Raw genomic sequence first — 13,681 nt, 5'->3', positions numbered from 1 at the left:
ACTTCTCTGTTAAGGTAAACGTGAAATTTATCATGAAAAAGACAGAATTGTTACAGGCCTTTTTTAATACAACAGTTTTATTCACGGAAAGATCTAAGAATAAAGTTTTGTCATATTTTCAGTGTAAAAATAGTTTTTAAAACTTTATAGAATAATGCTTTTGTTAATCTTTTATTAATTGGATTCTTTTTGTTTTTTCCTGGGTGGCTGGCCAGTTTGGAGATCTGATCTCTTGACCTTGGTGTTACCAGCAGCGTGCTCTAACCAACTGAGTTAATCAGCCCGCCCATAAATTGGATTCTTATACCCTAAAAGTTCTTTTCCTAAAAAACATTATAGATTTTACAGTTTATTATAAATTACATATTTTTCACTTAGAACTTGATAAAATACTGTCTACTTGCAGTTTTCAGTTCCCATTTTGACAAATGTAACTTAGGATGTGTGTGGTGACTGCTGTTCATTGTCACAGTACAATCTTTTTTTCATGAAGGTGTATGGAGGCAATGAAGAGCCAGAAAGAACCTCTGAGGACGTCTCCACTGACTGCCTTGATTCTGAGAAGGGAGACGAAAGCAATGGACCACAAGAACACTCTGAAAAACTTCAGATCTCCAAGCCTAATAATGCCTATGAATTCGGTCAGGTTATAAATGCTATCAATACTAGAAAAGACAAAGAAGCCTGTGCACACCTTTTAGCCATCACTACACCAAAAGATTTGCCCGTGTTGTTGAGTAACAAACTTGAAGGAGATACATTTCTCCTCCTCATTCAGTCTCTGAAAAATAATCTTATTGATAAAGATCCCTCGTTGGTATATCAACATCTCTTATATCTGAGTAAAGCAGAAAGGTTTAAGGTAAGTGGCAATATATTTTATTAATGGAGATTGATTTTTTTTAGGGTTTCTGTAACATTAAAATGTTAATTTTTTATGCTAATATAATTTTTTTCCTTCTTTCAGATGATGTTGACACTAATTAGCAAGGGACAAAAGGAGCAAATTGGACAGTTATTTGATGACCTTTCAAACACACCAAACCACCATTTTACTTTAGAAGATGTACAGGCCCTAAAAAGGCAGTATGAGCTTTAAATCAAGATTACTGTTAAATTTCTCCCACGCATGTATGTGTTCCTGTAATGCTAATGAGATGGTATTGTAATAGAGCTGCATGGACAAAACCTGGCTTAGAAAAGATCCCTTGTTCTGGACTATAAAACATTTTTCTTATTTTTGTACACAGAACATGTATATTCTACAATCTACTTTTTATTAGTTGTAAATATTTTCTTATGTACAAGAGCCAACATCTTTATATTTAATAATAAGTATATTTGGAACTTGTTAAAAACAGTTTAATTTATAGTATGCATTTTCTTTTAGTAACTCATCTGTTAATAATTTGAGTAAAATTGAACTTCTTTGGGTTGTGAAGGAGTCCTCATAAGTTTGATAGAAATGAATTTCTTTAAAGTTCTTTTTTAAAAGTGAAAGTCATTAACAGTGATTATAATATCACTTTATACCCTTTTAAGATATACACAAATCCTATTTTATACTAGTACTTGTCGATTGTCATCAGTTAAAATGAAATGCAGCCTTGTAGTCTATAACATGAAATGATTATTAAATAAAATGGGTTTATTAATTTAGAGCTATAAGAGGAACTTATTTTTTCTAACATGGAAGCATTGCCTAATAATTAAGAACAAAAATTGCCAAAAATTTCTACCAGTTTTTACTAGCTCCCTTATATATTGCTTATAAAAGCAATAAAACAACCACTATATAAAAGCAAACTAAACCTGCATTTATATTTGAATTGTCACCCCCATATTTCCCCCAAATATTTAACTTTCCCCCTCCCTCCTTTGCTTGTTTTCTGTTTTTATGACTGTATTCCTCTACTGTAAAAAGGGGAAGTGAAGAATTCTTGTCATATTGTAAGCGCCTTTATTAACTGGGTCAAAGTAAAGGTATTTCTTACAATAAAACATTCAGGTTTCAGGTCTCTATCAATATACTGTCATTTATTCCTGTAGTCCGTAGTCAGTTCCCTTTTTCTGGAGATTTTCTTGTTCATTTAGAAATGAAGATGAATATTAATATCTCCTTCATTATCTCCATATTATTATTTAAAATATAATATTTAAAAAATCATCATGGTATCTTTTGAACTGTGCCATTTTTCATTTAAATTGTTCTTTCCTTTATTCATAAGTGAAAATCTATTGTAATGGTACTTCTAGTCTTCAAACAAAATAGGTGTCCCCTTTTTAACGTTACTAAACTTTTATAAGTGTTTAATGTTATTAAATTTATTAAATCCAAACGCAATGGACTGTGTTAGAATTGTGTCCTATATATGGAGTTTACTTATGGAAATGGGACCACTGTTTTCCTATACATAGCAACTTGAGATTGAGAGTAACTGTAGAGACATAAAAAGGAAAACTCTTTACATAAAAAAGAAGCTGTCTGTTGACAGTTACACAACCAGCACCTAGCACACTGCCTTACACAGTGATGTTAATAATTGTGGGTGATATTTTTTGATCTTCACTTTGTGCCAGGCACTGTGCATAGTATATCACACAGTCTAATTTAATCCTCAAACAACTCTGTTAAAGATGAGGAAACAATGGCACAGAGAGGCTGTGTAAATTAGCGAGGATTACAGATGTTTTGAGTGGCCCATTTAAAATCCAAACCTGGGAATCTCTGGAACTCATATATACTGTACTGTATAATGGAAAATATTAAATATATGTATGAAATAATGAGTAAGGTGCCCGGCCTTTAACAGTTACAGATTAGTGAAGGCAATGGATATGTTGGTTTTGGTCACTAGTAGAGATAGTTATAGATAACACAGAACAAGAGGAATGCCCAGGCCTGCCTGCCGGAGGGTTAGGAAAGGTCTCGAGGAGGAACGCTGCTTGAGTTTGTCATACAGACAAAAGAAAAGGAAGTGCGGGGCAGAGGAAACAGGAGGTGCAAAGGCATCAGGGTGCATACTGAAGGTGCAGTTTGAATGAAAGTGAAATAACTTGGCATGTTCAGGGAACTGCATGTAATCTTAATATTTGTGGAACATAAGGTTTATGTGATAAGCCTGAAGGAGATGATAGCTGGACAGAACAAAAAGTTGCATGCTGCATATAATCTGACAGAAAATATCAGCATTTTAATTATACAAGTAGTTCATCTGTGAGTCAAACATTACCACTCTTTTTTTTTTGTGACCAGTAAGGGGATCATAACCCTTGGCTTGGTGTCGCCCGCACCGTGCTCAGCCAGTGAGCGCTCCAGCCATCCCTATGTAGGTTCCGAACCTGCAGCCTCGGTGCTCCCAGCGCTGCACTCTCCTGAGTGAGCCATGGGGTCGGCCCGACATTACCACTCTTATACCTGTTTTTTTCCCTTTCTGGGCATACACAAGACTACTTCTAAGCCTCTTTGTGATTGGTTGGGGCCCCATGACCAATTTTGCCAGTAGGGTTTAGGTAAAAGTGCTATGCTACTTCTGAGCCAAAGTAAGCAAGAGCTGGCACAGAGCCCTCTATGGTCTTTTCCTTTGCTACAGTGACTAAGACAGCCTCATATTCCAGACAGTGCAGTTACAAGAGCCATCAGCCTGGTTCTTTGAGAGTTAATTTGAAGCAGAGCCCCGCCACTCTGCATTAGATATACAGTACAAACAAGCTTTTGCTTGCTTGTGTTAAAGCCACTGAGATCTTGGTTTGTAACTATATCCAAAGACTTAACCTCTCATAGTCTGTTTCTGTATTGCTTCTATATTCAGCTCTGAAATCCTTCTGAGCTTCAAACTGTAAAGCCAGCTTCAAACTGTTTATCTCCACAGGGATGTCTCACAGATACTTCAAATAAATATGCCCTAAATCAAACTTAGGCTTCACTTATTCCATAGCTTGGTGAAATATACCACCATTCATTCACACACTGGCCTAAGCCAGAAACCTGGCCTTTATTCTAGACTTTTCTTGCTCTCTCAAACCCTACATCTAATATTTCATCTCAGCAAACCGTTTCGTTACACAAACACGCACACTCACCCAAGATTGATTTTGCACAGGATGTCTTACCACATTGTTTTGGTGTTTTTCAGTGTACTTGTCTGATAGAAAATGTCAGGTTCAGTTCTGTTGACATTGCTCAGCAAAATGCCTGGCACAGTAGAGATTCAATAAATATTCAACGAATGAATGAGAAGTCTTGCTAATTTTATAATTACATTTCTGGGTATATAAAAGTATTTCACTAAAATGTTAGCACCTGTTATATTTGATTGGTGTGCTGTAAATCATGCATCTGGAAGTAGAAAAGTCTCAAAGATAGCAATTCTATACATAGTATGGGTTATTTATTACCAAAGCTTAATTCATGCTTTAGGGACTTTATAAGCAAAATTCCTAAACACAAGGGTGAAAGACAAAATATTAAAAGACGGAGGAGAAAAATACCAAAGGCTCTTGACATGACAATTACTAGGTGTAGAACACCTGAGCAATCATTCTGGCCTTAAGTTTGCTTATTTTTAAGTGATTAGTAAATATGTGGGCTGACACGTTTGTTATAACATATGAAAATACCTTCTAAGCTGCATGCAATATGAGACTATCAATACTATTTGTTCTTTTTGGGGGTGATGGTGGCTAGCCGTATGAGAATCTGAAGCCTTGACCTTGGTGTTATCAACACTGTGCTCTAACCAACTGAGCTAACTGCAACTATTTCTGGCTCATAGACAATATGAAAGCACCCTGTGTATAGAACATCAGTCTAGGGTTTCATATCTCCTATGTCTGGCCTCTGCCGTTGTTACATAGGCTCCCATGGTCCACTACCCTGGTCACCTTCAGCCAGCTGACCTCAACTGAAATAACTGAGGCCATCCCATGACTGCTCCAATTAGCTTCCCTTCCTCTTGACTCATCACCAAATTCCACTCCTACTCCTTTTCTCTCCCAGAAAGTAGTCTTATCCCTCCTTTCTAATGCTGACCCTGATCTTATCCCTTCCTCTTCTTCCAGGACTTTCCTCCAAGAACAATACCATCTTTTTCATATTTCCAATTTCCCTTTCCACTGCTGCCTTCCTTCAGCCTATAAACCTACTCAGATCTTCCCCACCTAAAGTCCCTGTTTCAACTTCTAAGCATCCACACTTTCTTATACCACTGTTTTCAAATACAGACTAACTTCATTTTTTCCCACCTCTCATTTATTCCTTTTTTGAAGAAATTTTGGCTTCTGCCTCCCATCACTATTGAAACTCAACAACCTTGATAGAATTCAGCAGCCTTTTCTTAGTAATAGAATTGAGTTACATTGTAGTCTGAAGAGATTTTTTTGGAGCTCATCTCATCTAAATCTAATCCTTTTACTTCTATTGAATTTCAGGTAAGAACAAACAAAATATTGTGCATTGTGAAATGCTGAGGAACTGCGACAGTGTTGATTTTGCCCTTTTGTTTGAGATTTGTGGCAAACAAATCTGGAGGTGAAATTTGGAAGGTGAAGAAACAAAGGCCAAGGACAGCTATGATGATGAATCTTAACAGGCTATTATATTTCTGAACTGCTCAGATTGAGTCATAATCTTTTCCAGGCAAATTGAGAGTACCTCCTTCATGAGCAAGATCTCAAAATGCAAAGGGCTACAAGTTGACACTGCAAAGTGATGAATGTATTGAGAATTTGGTGTTTGTCAGGAAAGCTTCAAAGATAGAGAGCTGTAAGTTTAACCTTTTCATTTCTACTTCTTATGCATCTTGGTGAAAACTCCCTTCATTCTACCAACTTGTGGTGTCTCACTGTTAGAAATGGTGTACTCTGCAAAAGGGTTGATTCTATGTTGTGTGCAGAGAGATGAATCATGAATTATAGCAGAACACGACAATTTCAAGTATAATAGTTTTCTTAATACATTATGGATTTCACTATCTAGGAACAAGATGAAGCAAAGTCTGTTTGTTTTACTTTATTGTTAGCCTGTAGTCACCACTCAGACCGAAAGGACTCCTGAAGATTGATGTGCAAGTCAGAGTCCTGCCTCTCTGAGTTCTCTACCAAGGGACGTCTGTAAGGAGAATTCTGTCTCCAGAATACAATGAATTTTGCCAAGTTTATAGGTTTTTATGTCTTTTGCCAAAAATCAAATAAGAGATGGTTGAAGGTTAATTGATGGCAGAAAAAGCAATGAAAAACAAGGAAGAGACAGTTTAACTCCCAGCAACTGCCTTTTTCTTTTTCTCTGGGAAACTGCTTTAGGGCATAGACTTTGGCACCATCAATCCCAGCAATCAAATCCCAGCTCTACTTAGGAGCTGTATGTCCTTGTAGCCTTTAGGCTCCTCATCTGCAACATGGGGATATCTTCCTATCCTACGGGGTTGTTGTATTATGTGTTTCATGAAAAAAGCCTGGTGGTATTTAACAAGTGTCTTCTCTTTCCTTCCATGTGTATAATTGCTTTCTTCCTCTAAGGATAATGATCTCATCTATGTTGTCAGAAAAGGATAAGAAAACCCTTTTCAAATACTATAGAAACCTTAATAGTTAAGGTTATCAGACACATTAAAACCCCTTCAACAGAAATATTATAGCCAGAGAAGTGGCTGGCTTTGGACCTCTGGTGCCATCTCCTGGAAATTAGTCATGTTACAACAGCCAAGAGACTTCTATACAGGTTGAGCCGCACAGAGAATTTATTTTAATAGCAAGCATCTTTTCTAACCTGTCATCACTATTTTGGCAACACACAAACAGTTGTATATTCAAAGTGTGGCATAGACTGGTGGGTGTTTAGTAAATGTTGAGTGAATAAATCGGGAGGATATTGTCTTGAAAGGTACTCTTGTTTCCAGAGTTCAGATTACAGAAGTTCCAGTTATTGAGAAGTTTATAATGACAGTCCAAATATTTCTCAAACAATCATTCTTGTAATGTTTGCATAGTCACTTGGGAATCTTAAAGTCCAAGGGTTTGGGAATCTTAAAATATCGTGATTCTCAGAGAAGCTGGAATTTATGACCCACTGGCATAGAAGCTAAATGTGCAATAATTAATATCTGAATTTTATAAGTATTATAAGTGAAAAGTGAACTAAATAAAATACTGTGGGGGATAAATAAAAAAGAAAGCCCCTGCTTTTATTGATCTTATGCTTAATTTGAAAAAAATCGGGGCCGGCTGCTTAGCTCGGTTGGTTATTGTGCAGTGCTGATAACACCAAGGTCAGGGGCCTGAATCCCCATAGGGGCCAGCCATGCCCCCCCCCCCAAAAAAAGATCTGCAATAACACCAGATGTAAGAGACTCTAGTAAGAAAAAAGAGCATTAATGAAATGTTCAAGTGTCAAAGGTATTAGTAGTTAACAGACTCAGATCAATGAGAAGGAAGAGCTCATTATGACTGATTACTGTAGAATTTCCAGTATCACATATACTAGAAACTTAGTCTAAAACTCTTGCCGCTGTAGGTATGCTTTACTGTACAGCAGGCAGAAATCACACAGGAGACTTATAAAGCAACTCAAATTGACTTTCTGTTTTTCCTTAAGGCTTTAATAGTGACCTAAGTCAAATCCAAAATTAGCTAAAAATTTAATCTTACTACCTGTCATTTGACCTCTCTTATGCCACTTTCCCTCCTGTAACATAGGACCAGTTATTTGATGTAATTAAGCAGTGGGATAGGAGGCCTTTTCAATAAACACAATTTTAACCTTAATTCATATTTGCAAAAACGAGAGCAAAGATTTCACTAGGATGGCTATAATAGACAATAACAGTATTAGCAGGGATGTGGAGAAATTAGAAACCACATACATTGCAGATGAGAATGTAAAATGGTGCAGCCGCTTTGGAAAACAGTTTGGCATTTGCTCAAAAAGTTAAATAGAGTTGCTATTTGGTCCAACAATTCCAAATTATACCCCAGAAAATTGAAAACATGCTCACACAAAAATTTATACACAGATGTTCATTAAGGCATTATTCATAATAGCCCCAAAGTGGAAACAGACCCAAATGTCCATCAACTAACTGATGAATGGATAAACAAAGATGGGGCATATCCACATAACAGAATATCATTCACCCATAAAAAAGAATGAGGTAGTGATACATGCTGCTCCATGGACAAACCCTGAAAGCGTTATTAAGAGGGCTAGACACAGAAGGCCACATTTTATAATTCCATATATATGAAATATCCAGAATGGACAACCAATACACAAAAGGTAAACTAGTGATTGCTAGGGACTGAGAGGAGGGAGGAATGGAAACTGTGGGTAGAGGGTTTCTTTTTGGGGTGACGTAAATATTCTGGAATGAGAGAGTGCTGATAGTTGTACCGCCCTTCGTATCCAAAGGTTTTGATCAGCAGATTCATTCAACTGCAGATGCAGAACCCACAGATACAGAGGGCTGACTATACACTTAAAAATCATATTTTTGTGTACACTTTTAAAAGTGTGAATTTTATTTATTCATTTGGTAGCTGGCCAGTTCAGGGATCCAAACCTGTGATCTTGGTTTTATAAGGCTGAGCTCTAACCATGAATTTTATTCTATGTGAACTCTATCTTAATTTTAAAAAGATGAATGAGGGGAAAAGACAACAGGCAAACCACGCAAGGTGGTGAATACCAGAGGCAAACTCTGGGGTCCTCCAATCAGTCCCAAAAGGCCGTCTTATTTGAGCTTGCTGAGAACTTAGCAGAAGGAATAAAAGCTAACAGTGAAAGACTAAATACCTCCACTCTATGACTGGAAAAAAGGTAAAGATATCCACTATTACCAACCCAATTTAACACTGTACCAGAGGTTGAAGCCAGTGCAGTAGGGCCCCCCCCACTCAAAAAGTTATGAGAAGCATCCAGATTGGAAAGGAAGAAATAAAACTGTCTTTATTTGCAGACATAATTACCTATATAGAAAATCTATGGAATCCTCAAAAAATTACTAGAGTTAATGTGATTTACAAGGCTGTAGGATTCAAGATCAATATACAAAAGTCAATATTTCTATATACTAGTAATCATCATGAATGAGATTTTTAAAAGATTTGTACATTGAAAACTACAAAGTATTGTTGAGAGAAACTAAAGAACTAAATAAAAGAATAGATAAATAGTTTTTATTGATTGGAAGCCTCAATATTATCAAGATGCCAATTTTCCCCATATTGATCTATCTATCTATAGATTCAATGGAATCTCAACCAAGATCCCAGCAGGATTTTTGGCAGAAATCTAGAAATGGATTCTAGTATAATAGTAGTATTCAAATCAGTGGGAAGATAAAAGATTATTTAAAAAATAGTGTAATCACAAATGGCTTTACATCTGGAAGAAAATAAAATTGGACCTCTGTATGACACTAAAAGCAAGACAGATTAGAGCAAATGTAAAACGTTAAATATAAATCTCATAAGAAATCTAGCAGACTGCAAGTACAACTTAGGATCAGGGGAGAACTTAACCATGATTAGGTCTGAAATACTACAATTAGACACAATATAGCTTTCATATTTCAAAAATATAATGTATGGATACAGAGTATACGGGAACTCTCTAAACTATCTTTGCAACTTTTCTGTAAATCTAAAAATATTCAAAAATAAAAAAACTAATAAAGTCAATAGACAAATGATAGATTTGGAGGAAAATATAACTCTGAACTCATTAGTACCTATATGTATACAAAGATCTCTTTCCAATTGACAAGGAGAAAACAACCCCAAAGAAAAAAGGCAAAGGATATAACAAATTCAAATACCACCACCCCCAAAGGCAAAAAAAGATAAAAGGCAAAAAAAAAAAAAAAAAAAAAAAAAAAAAAAAAAAAAAGATAAAAGGCAGAAGATAGAAGATACTTTATACCAGTCTTGCAAAAATTATAAAGTTCTAATACCTGTTGTTGGTGAAATGCAGAGAAAAGGGGACTAATGTATTTTTGTGATTATATATATTAGTGGACTGTAAATTTTTTTGTTTTGGCAGCTGGCCAGTGCAGGGTGGACTGTAAATTGTGACAGCCTATTTTGGAAGGCACTCATAATCTTATTAAAATTTAAAATACATGTACTTTGACCTTGCCATTTGATTTTCATGAATCTCTCCCACATTTAAGCACAGACTTATGTATTAGGATATTTGTTTTGTAGTGAAGAAAAAACAAAAAACAAGACACAAAGTGAATGCTCATCAATATGAAAATGTTGTAATAATTATAGCACTTACTATAGATTTTTTATGCATTCATAAAAAGAATGAATTAGAGCTATACAGTTGACTTGGACAGATTTCATTATTGAGAAAAATCAAGAAAATAATCAGTGTATACATGTAGTATGTGTGACTATGTGAACATGGAGGAAACTGCAGTGTAGTACATATTTGGTTATTTGCACTGGTTATGGAGGAAGGTAATGTGGGAAGAGAGAAGAGAAAGGGGAGGAACAAAGCTTAAAAAGGCCAAGAAAAGGAATAAAGGGAGGTAGGGAAATAAATTCTTTTGTGTACATTTTATTTAAACTTTAAATAGTAATTGCCTCCAAAACATCAGTTCATGTTATCTCTAAAGGAATCATGATTTCTTTAGCTGAAAGTATTACATTTTCTTTAAACAAATGACAACAAAAAGCACCTGGGAAGCAAAATTAAAATGCCATGGCTATACTAACACTGAAAAATTATGTTCCAGTTGCTGTCCTATATTCTAGAATATTTATAAACTTACATATTTTGTATAAAACTTTGTTAAAAGTGACTGCTTTTTCAGCCGCTGTTGTTTCAAACAACTTAAAAAGACAAGGTCCCTGCCCTCAAGAGCCTAGAGTTTCATTCTTTATATGATTTCTGTTTTCCTAGTTTCTTGAATTCAGAATTAAGAATTTGGAAGGGTCGGCCCATGGCTCACTCGGGAGAGTGCAGTGCTGATAACACCAAGGCCATGGGTTCTGATCCTACATAGGGATGGCCGGTTGCTCACTTCGGAGTGTGGTGCTGACAACACCAAGCCAAGGGTTGAGATCCCCTTACCAGTCATCTTTAAAAAAAAAAAAAGAATTTGGAGGTACGTGGTACACGTGGTGTTGTGTAAAGTCTAAGTTTTACCTCCTTCATGCAGGACAAAGTTAGCAGAAATAAGTGCTTCAATGCCATTTGGGCAAAAGGCTGGAAAGAAAAAGGAAAAAAGTAAAAGCAGAACTATATTGTTACCAGCCAGCCCACACATTCTAGAGCTTGCCAGTTCTTACTGCTCATATTATATAGATGAAAATGAGCTCCTTACTAACCCTGAAAACCTAGTTCTCCATGGTATTAAAAAATAAACAATTCAAGCCCATACAGTCTTTATAGCAATTTCTATCAAATGCTCATGGAAGACATAATTCCAACCTTACACACCCTGGTACTGAAGTTTATTCCAGGTTAACATTTGAAAAATCATACCGTATTAACACATTAAAAGAATAAATCACAATTATATGACAGATGTCCCCTCCCCCACAAAGAGTAGCCAATAAAATTCAACATATTTTTCAAGGTAAGAACCCTTGACAAACTAAGAGTTAGAACTTACTGAATTTGATAAAGGGTATCTACAAAAATATCTGCAGCAAGTATCATAATTAATGGTTGAAACTTTGAAAGATTTCCCTTTGAGATTTATTAACATATCAACAAATGCCCCCTATATATAATCACTGCTATTCAGCACTGTACACTAGAGGTTCTAACAGGGCAAATGGGCAAGAAAAAGAAATAAACAATGTAATGATCTAAGAGCAAGAAACAAAACAATTTGAATCCTAGCTCTGCTACTTACCAGCTATAAAACTCCAGGTAAAGTCCTCAATATCTCTGTGCTTCAGTTACCTCATCTATAAAATGGGGATAGTAAGTGTACCCCCTTCACAGGGGTATTCTGAGGAGTAAATAAGTTAATATTTAAAAAGTGCTTAGAAACTGTTTGACACTTCAAAGCACTGTAGAAGAGTGTTAAATAAATATATTCACAGATGTTGATTGTGGACACAGATATCCCAAACAATCTCCGGATAAATGGAATTAAAAGAGTAAAATTCCCCAGATACAAAATTATTGAACAAAAACCAGTGCTATTTCTATATATTATTAGTAACAGAAAATGTCATTTTAAAAAGACACCATCACAAAAGCATAAGAAATATCAGGTGCCTGGGGGGAATAAAATTAAACAAAAGATGTGAAAGACTTCTGTAGGGATAATTATAGATTCAATGTAATCCTAATTGAAACTGGTGGAACTTGACAAGTTTATCCTAAGATGTTTATGGAAATAAAAAGTGTGAGGAACAGTCAAGACGCTCTCCGAGAAAAACAAGCTGGCAAACTTGCCCTACTATATATCAAACTCAAATTCCAGGATTGATGTCAAAACTGTCCATTAATTCACCGTGGAGAAGACTGGTTTCTGAAATGCTCACCCATCAGGTATGCCAACATAGTTCCTTCCTTACTTCCTTTATATCTTTGCACAAATGTCCTCTAAGCAGAGACCTTTCCTATTTGCCCTGTATAAAACAGTACTATTTCCCAGTACCCCCAGTCATTCTATTCCCACCTCCCACCTCATATTTTTCATAGTAACCATCATCTGCCATTATTTTAAGCTATGTGTAGTATATGTTCATTATTTTTGTATTTCTCCCAACTACAATATAAGCTCTTTGAAGCCAGAGTGTTTATTTGGTACTGTGCTGTATCTCTAGCATTGACTTTGCTTTGCTGAATGAATAAACTGGTAAAAATCACAAAAATTCTGACTAGCATATGAAGTGTAGTGATTCAATTTCAACTAAATTGAAAAACTGCAAACTCCATTTCACTATTCATCTGTTAAATGATGGCTACCTAAATAATTAGAATACTATTTTGAGCATTCAAAGTCAACCACTATGTAAACACTGGCTTTTAGCAATGATATCACAAATTTTAATGAGGGAAAAAAATGAAAAAAACTCCTTAAAAGGAACCATGTAAAATACAGGCTTGAGAACCTTGATGACTCCGAATGGAATGTCAAAACAATGTATGGAGCAGGAGTTTATTTATTCTGCTCATGCCATATAGGAATAGCTCTTAGTTTTCTATATTTAACTAGATAATATGCTATGGAAAGCCTTATATATTTAAAAATTAACCAAATTCCTTGCAAAGATAAGTTGAGTGATGGATTATGTGAGTAACATAAAAAGCTAACTAATTCAGTGCTCTGAAGCTGAGAATTTGTACATTTAAGAAAACTTACCAGTTAAACTGGTGGTATACATTATCAATAGTAGGGTAATACCATTATAATTTTTGTATTCTTTTCTCTACCCCTTTTTAGATAGGCCTTAAAGAAAACAAAGTACAAAGGGTTTCAAAGAGATTTAGTGAGTTAAAGTTTATTTTGAATTCCTTGGCATATTCTCCTGTTCCAGACTAGCCCAGAATTGAGCTCCAGGGGAATCTGGCTTAGTCCTGAATTAATCCAAGTTTGAAGGATCCATGGGAGAAGAAACTTTTGAAGCCAGTTGAAAGGTCTGGACCATTTGAAAGATGAGACTGAGGAGGTACTGGTTGGGGGTACGAGAAAAGGGGATGGGGTGAACTGAA

The 13,681-nt window shown here is 35.7% G+C and overlaps 1 protein-coding gene across 1 annotated transcript in view; it reads left to right on the top strand.

Moving 5' to 3' along the window:
* SPAG1 (sperm associated antigen 1) overlaps positions 1-1,275 on the top strand; it is a 77,281-nt gene extending 76,006 nt beyond the window's left edge. The window contains exons 17-18 of the mRNA XM_063079844.1: positions 494-862; positions 968-1,275. Of these exons, the coding sequence (XP_062935914.1) occupies positions 494-862; positions 968-1,099 (501 nt within the window). The 3' untranslated portion in view covers positions 1,100-1,275. The remainder of the gene's footprint in view (positions 1-493; positions 863-967) is intronic.
* The last annotated feature ends 12,406 nt before the right edge of the window (positions 1,276-13,681 follow it).

This window comes from Cynocephalus volans, chromosome 15 (assembly GCF_027409185.1).
Source record: "Cynocephalus volans isolate mCynVol1 chromosome 15, mCynVol1.pri, whole genome shotgun sequence".
Classification (NCBI taxonomy): domain Eukaryota; kingdom Metazoa; phylum Chordata; class Mammalia; order Dermoptera; family Cynocephalidae; genus Cynocephalus; species Cynocephalus volans.
The sequence above is the reverse complement of the archived record's forward strand: the minus strand, read 5'-3'. Positions and strand labels throughout refer to the sequence as shown.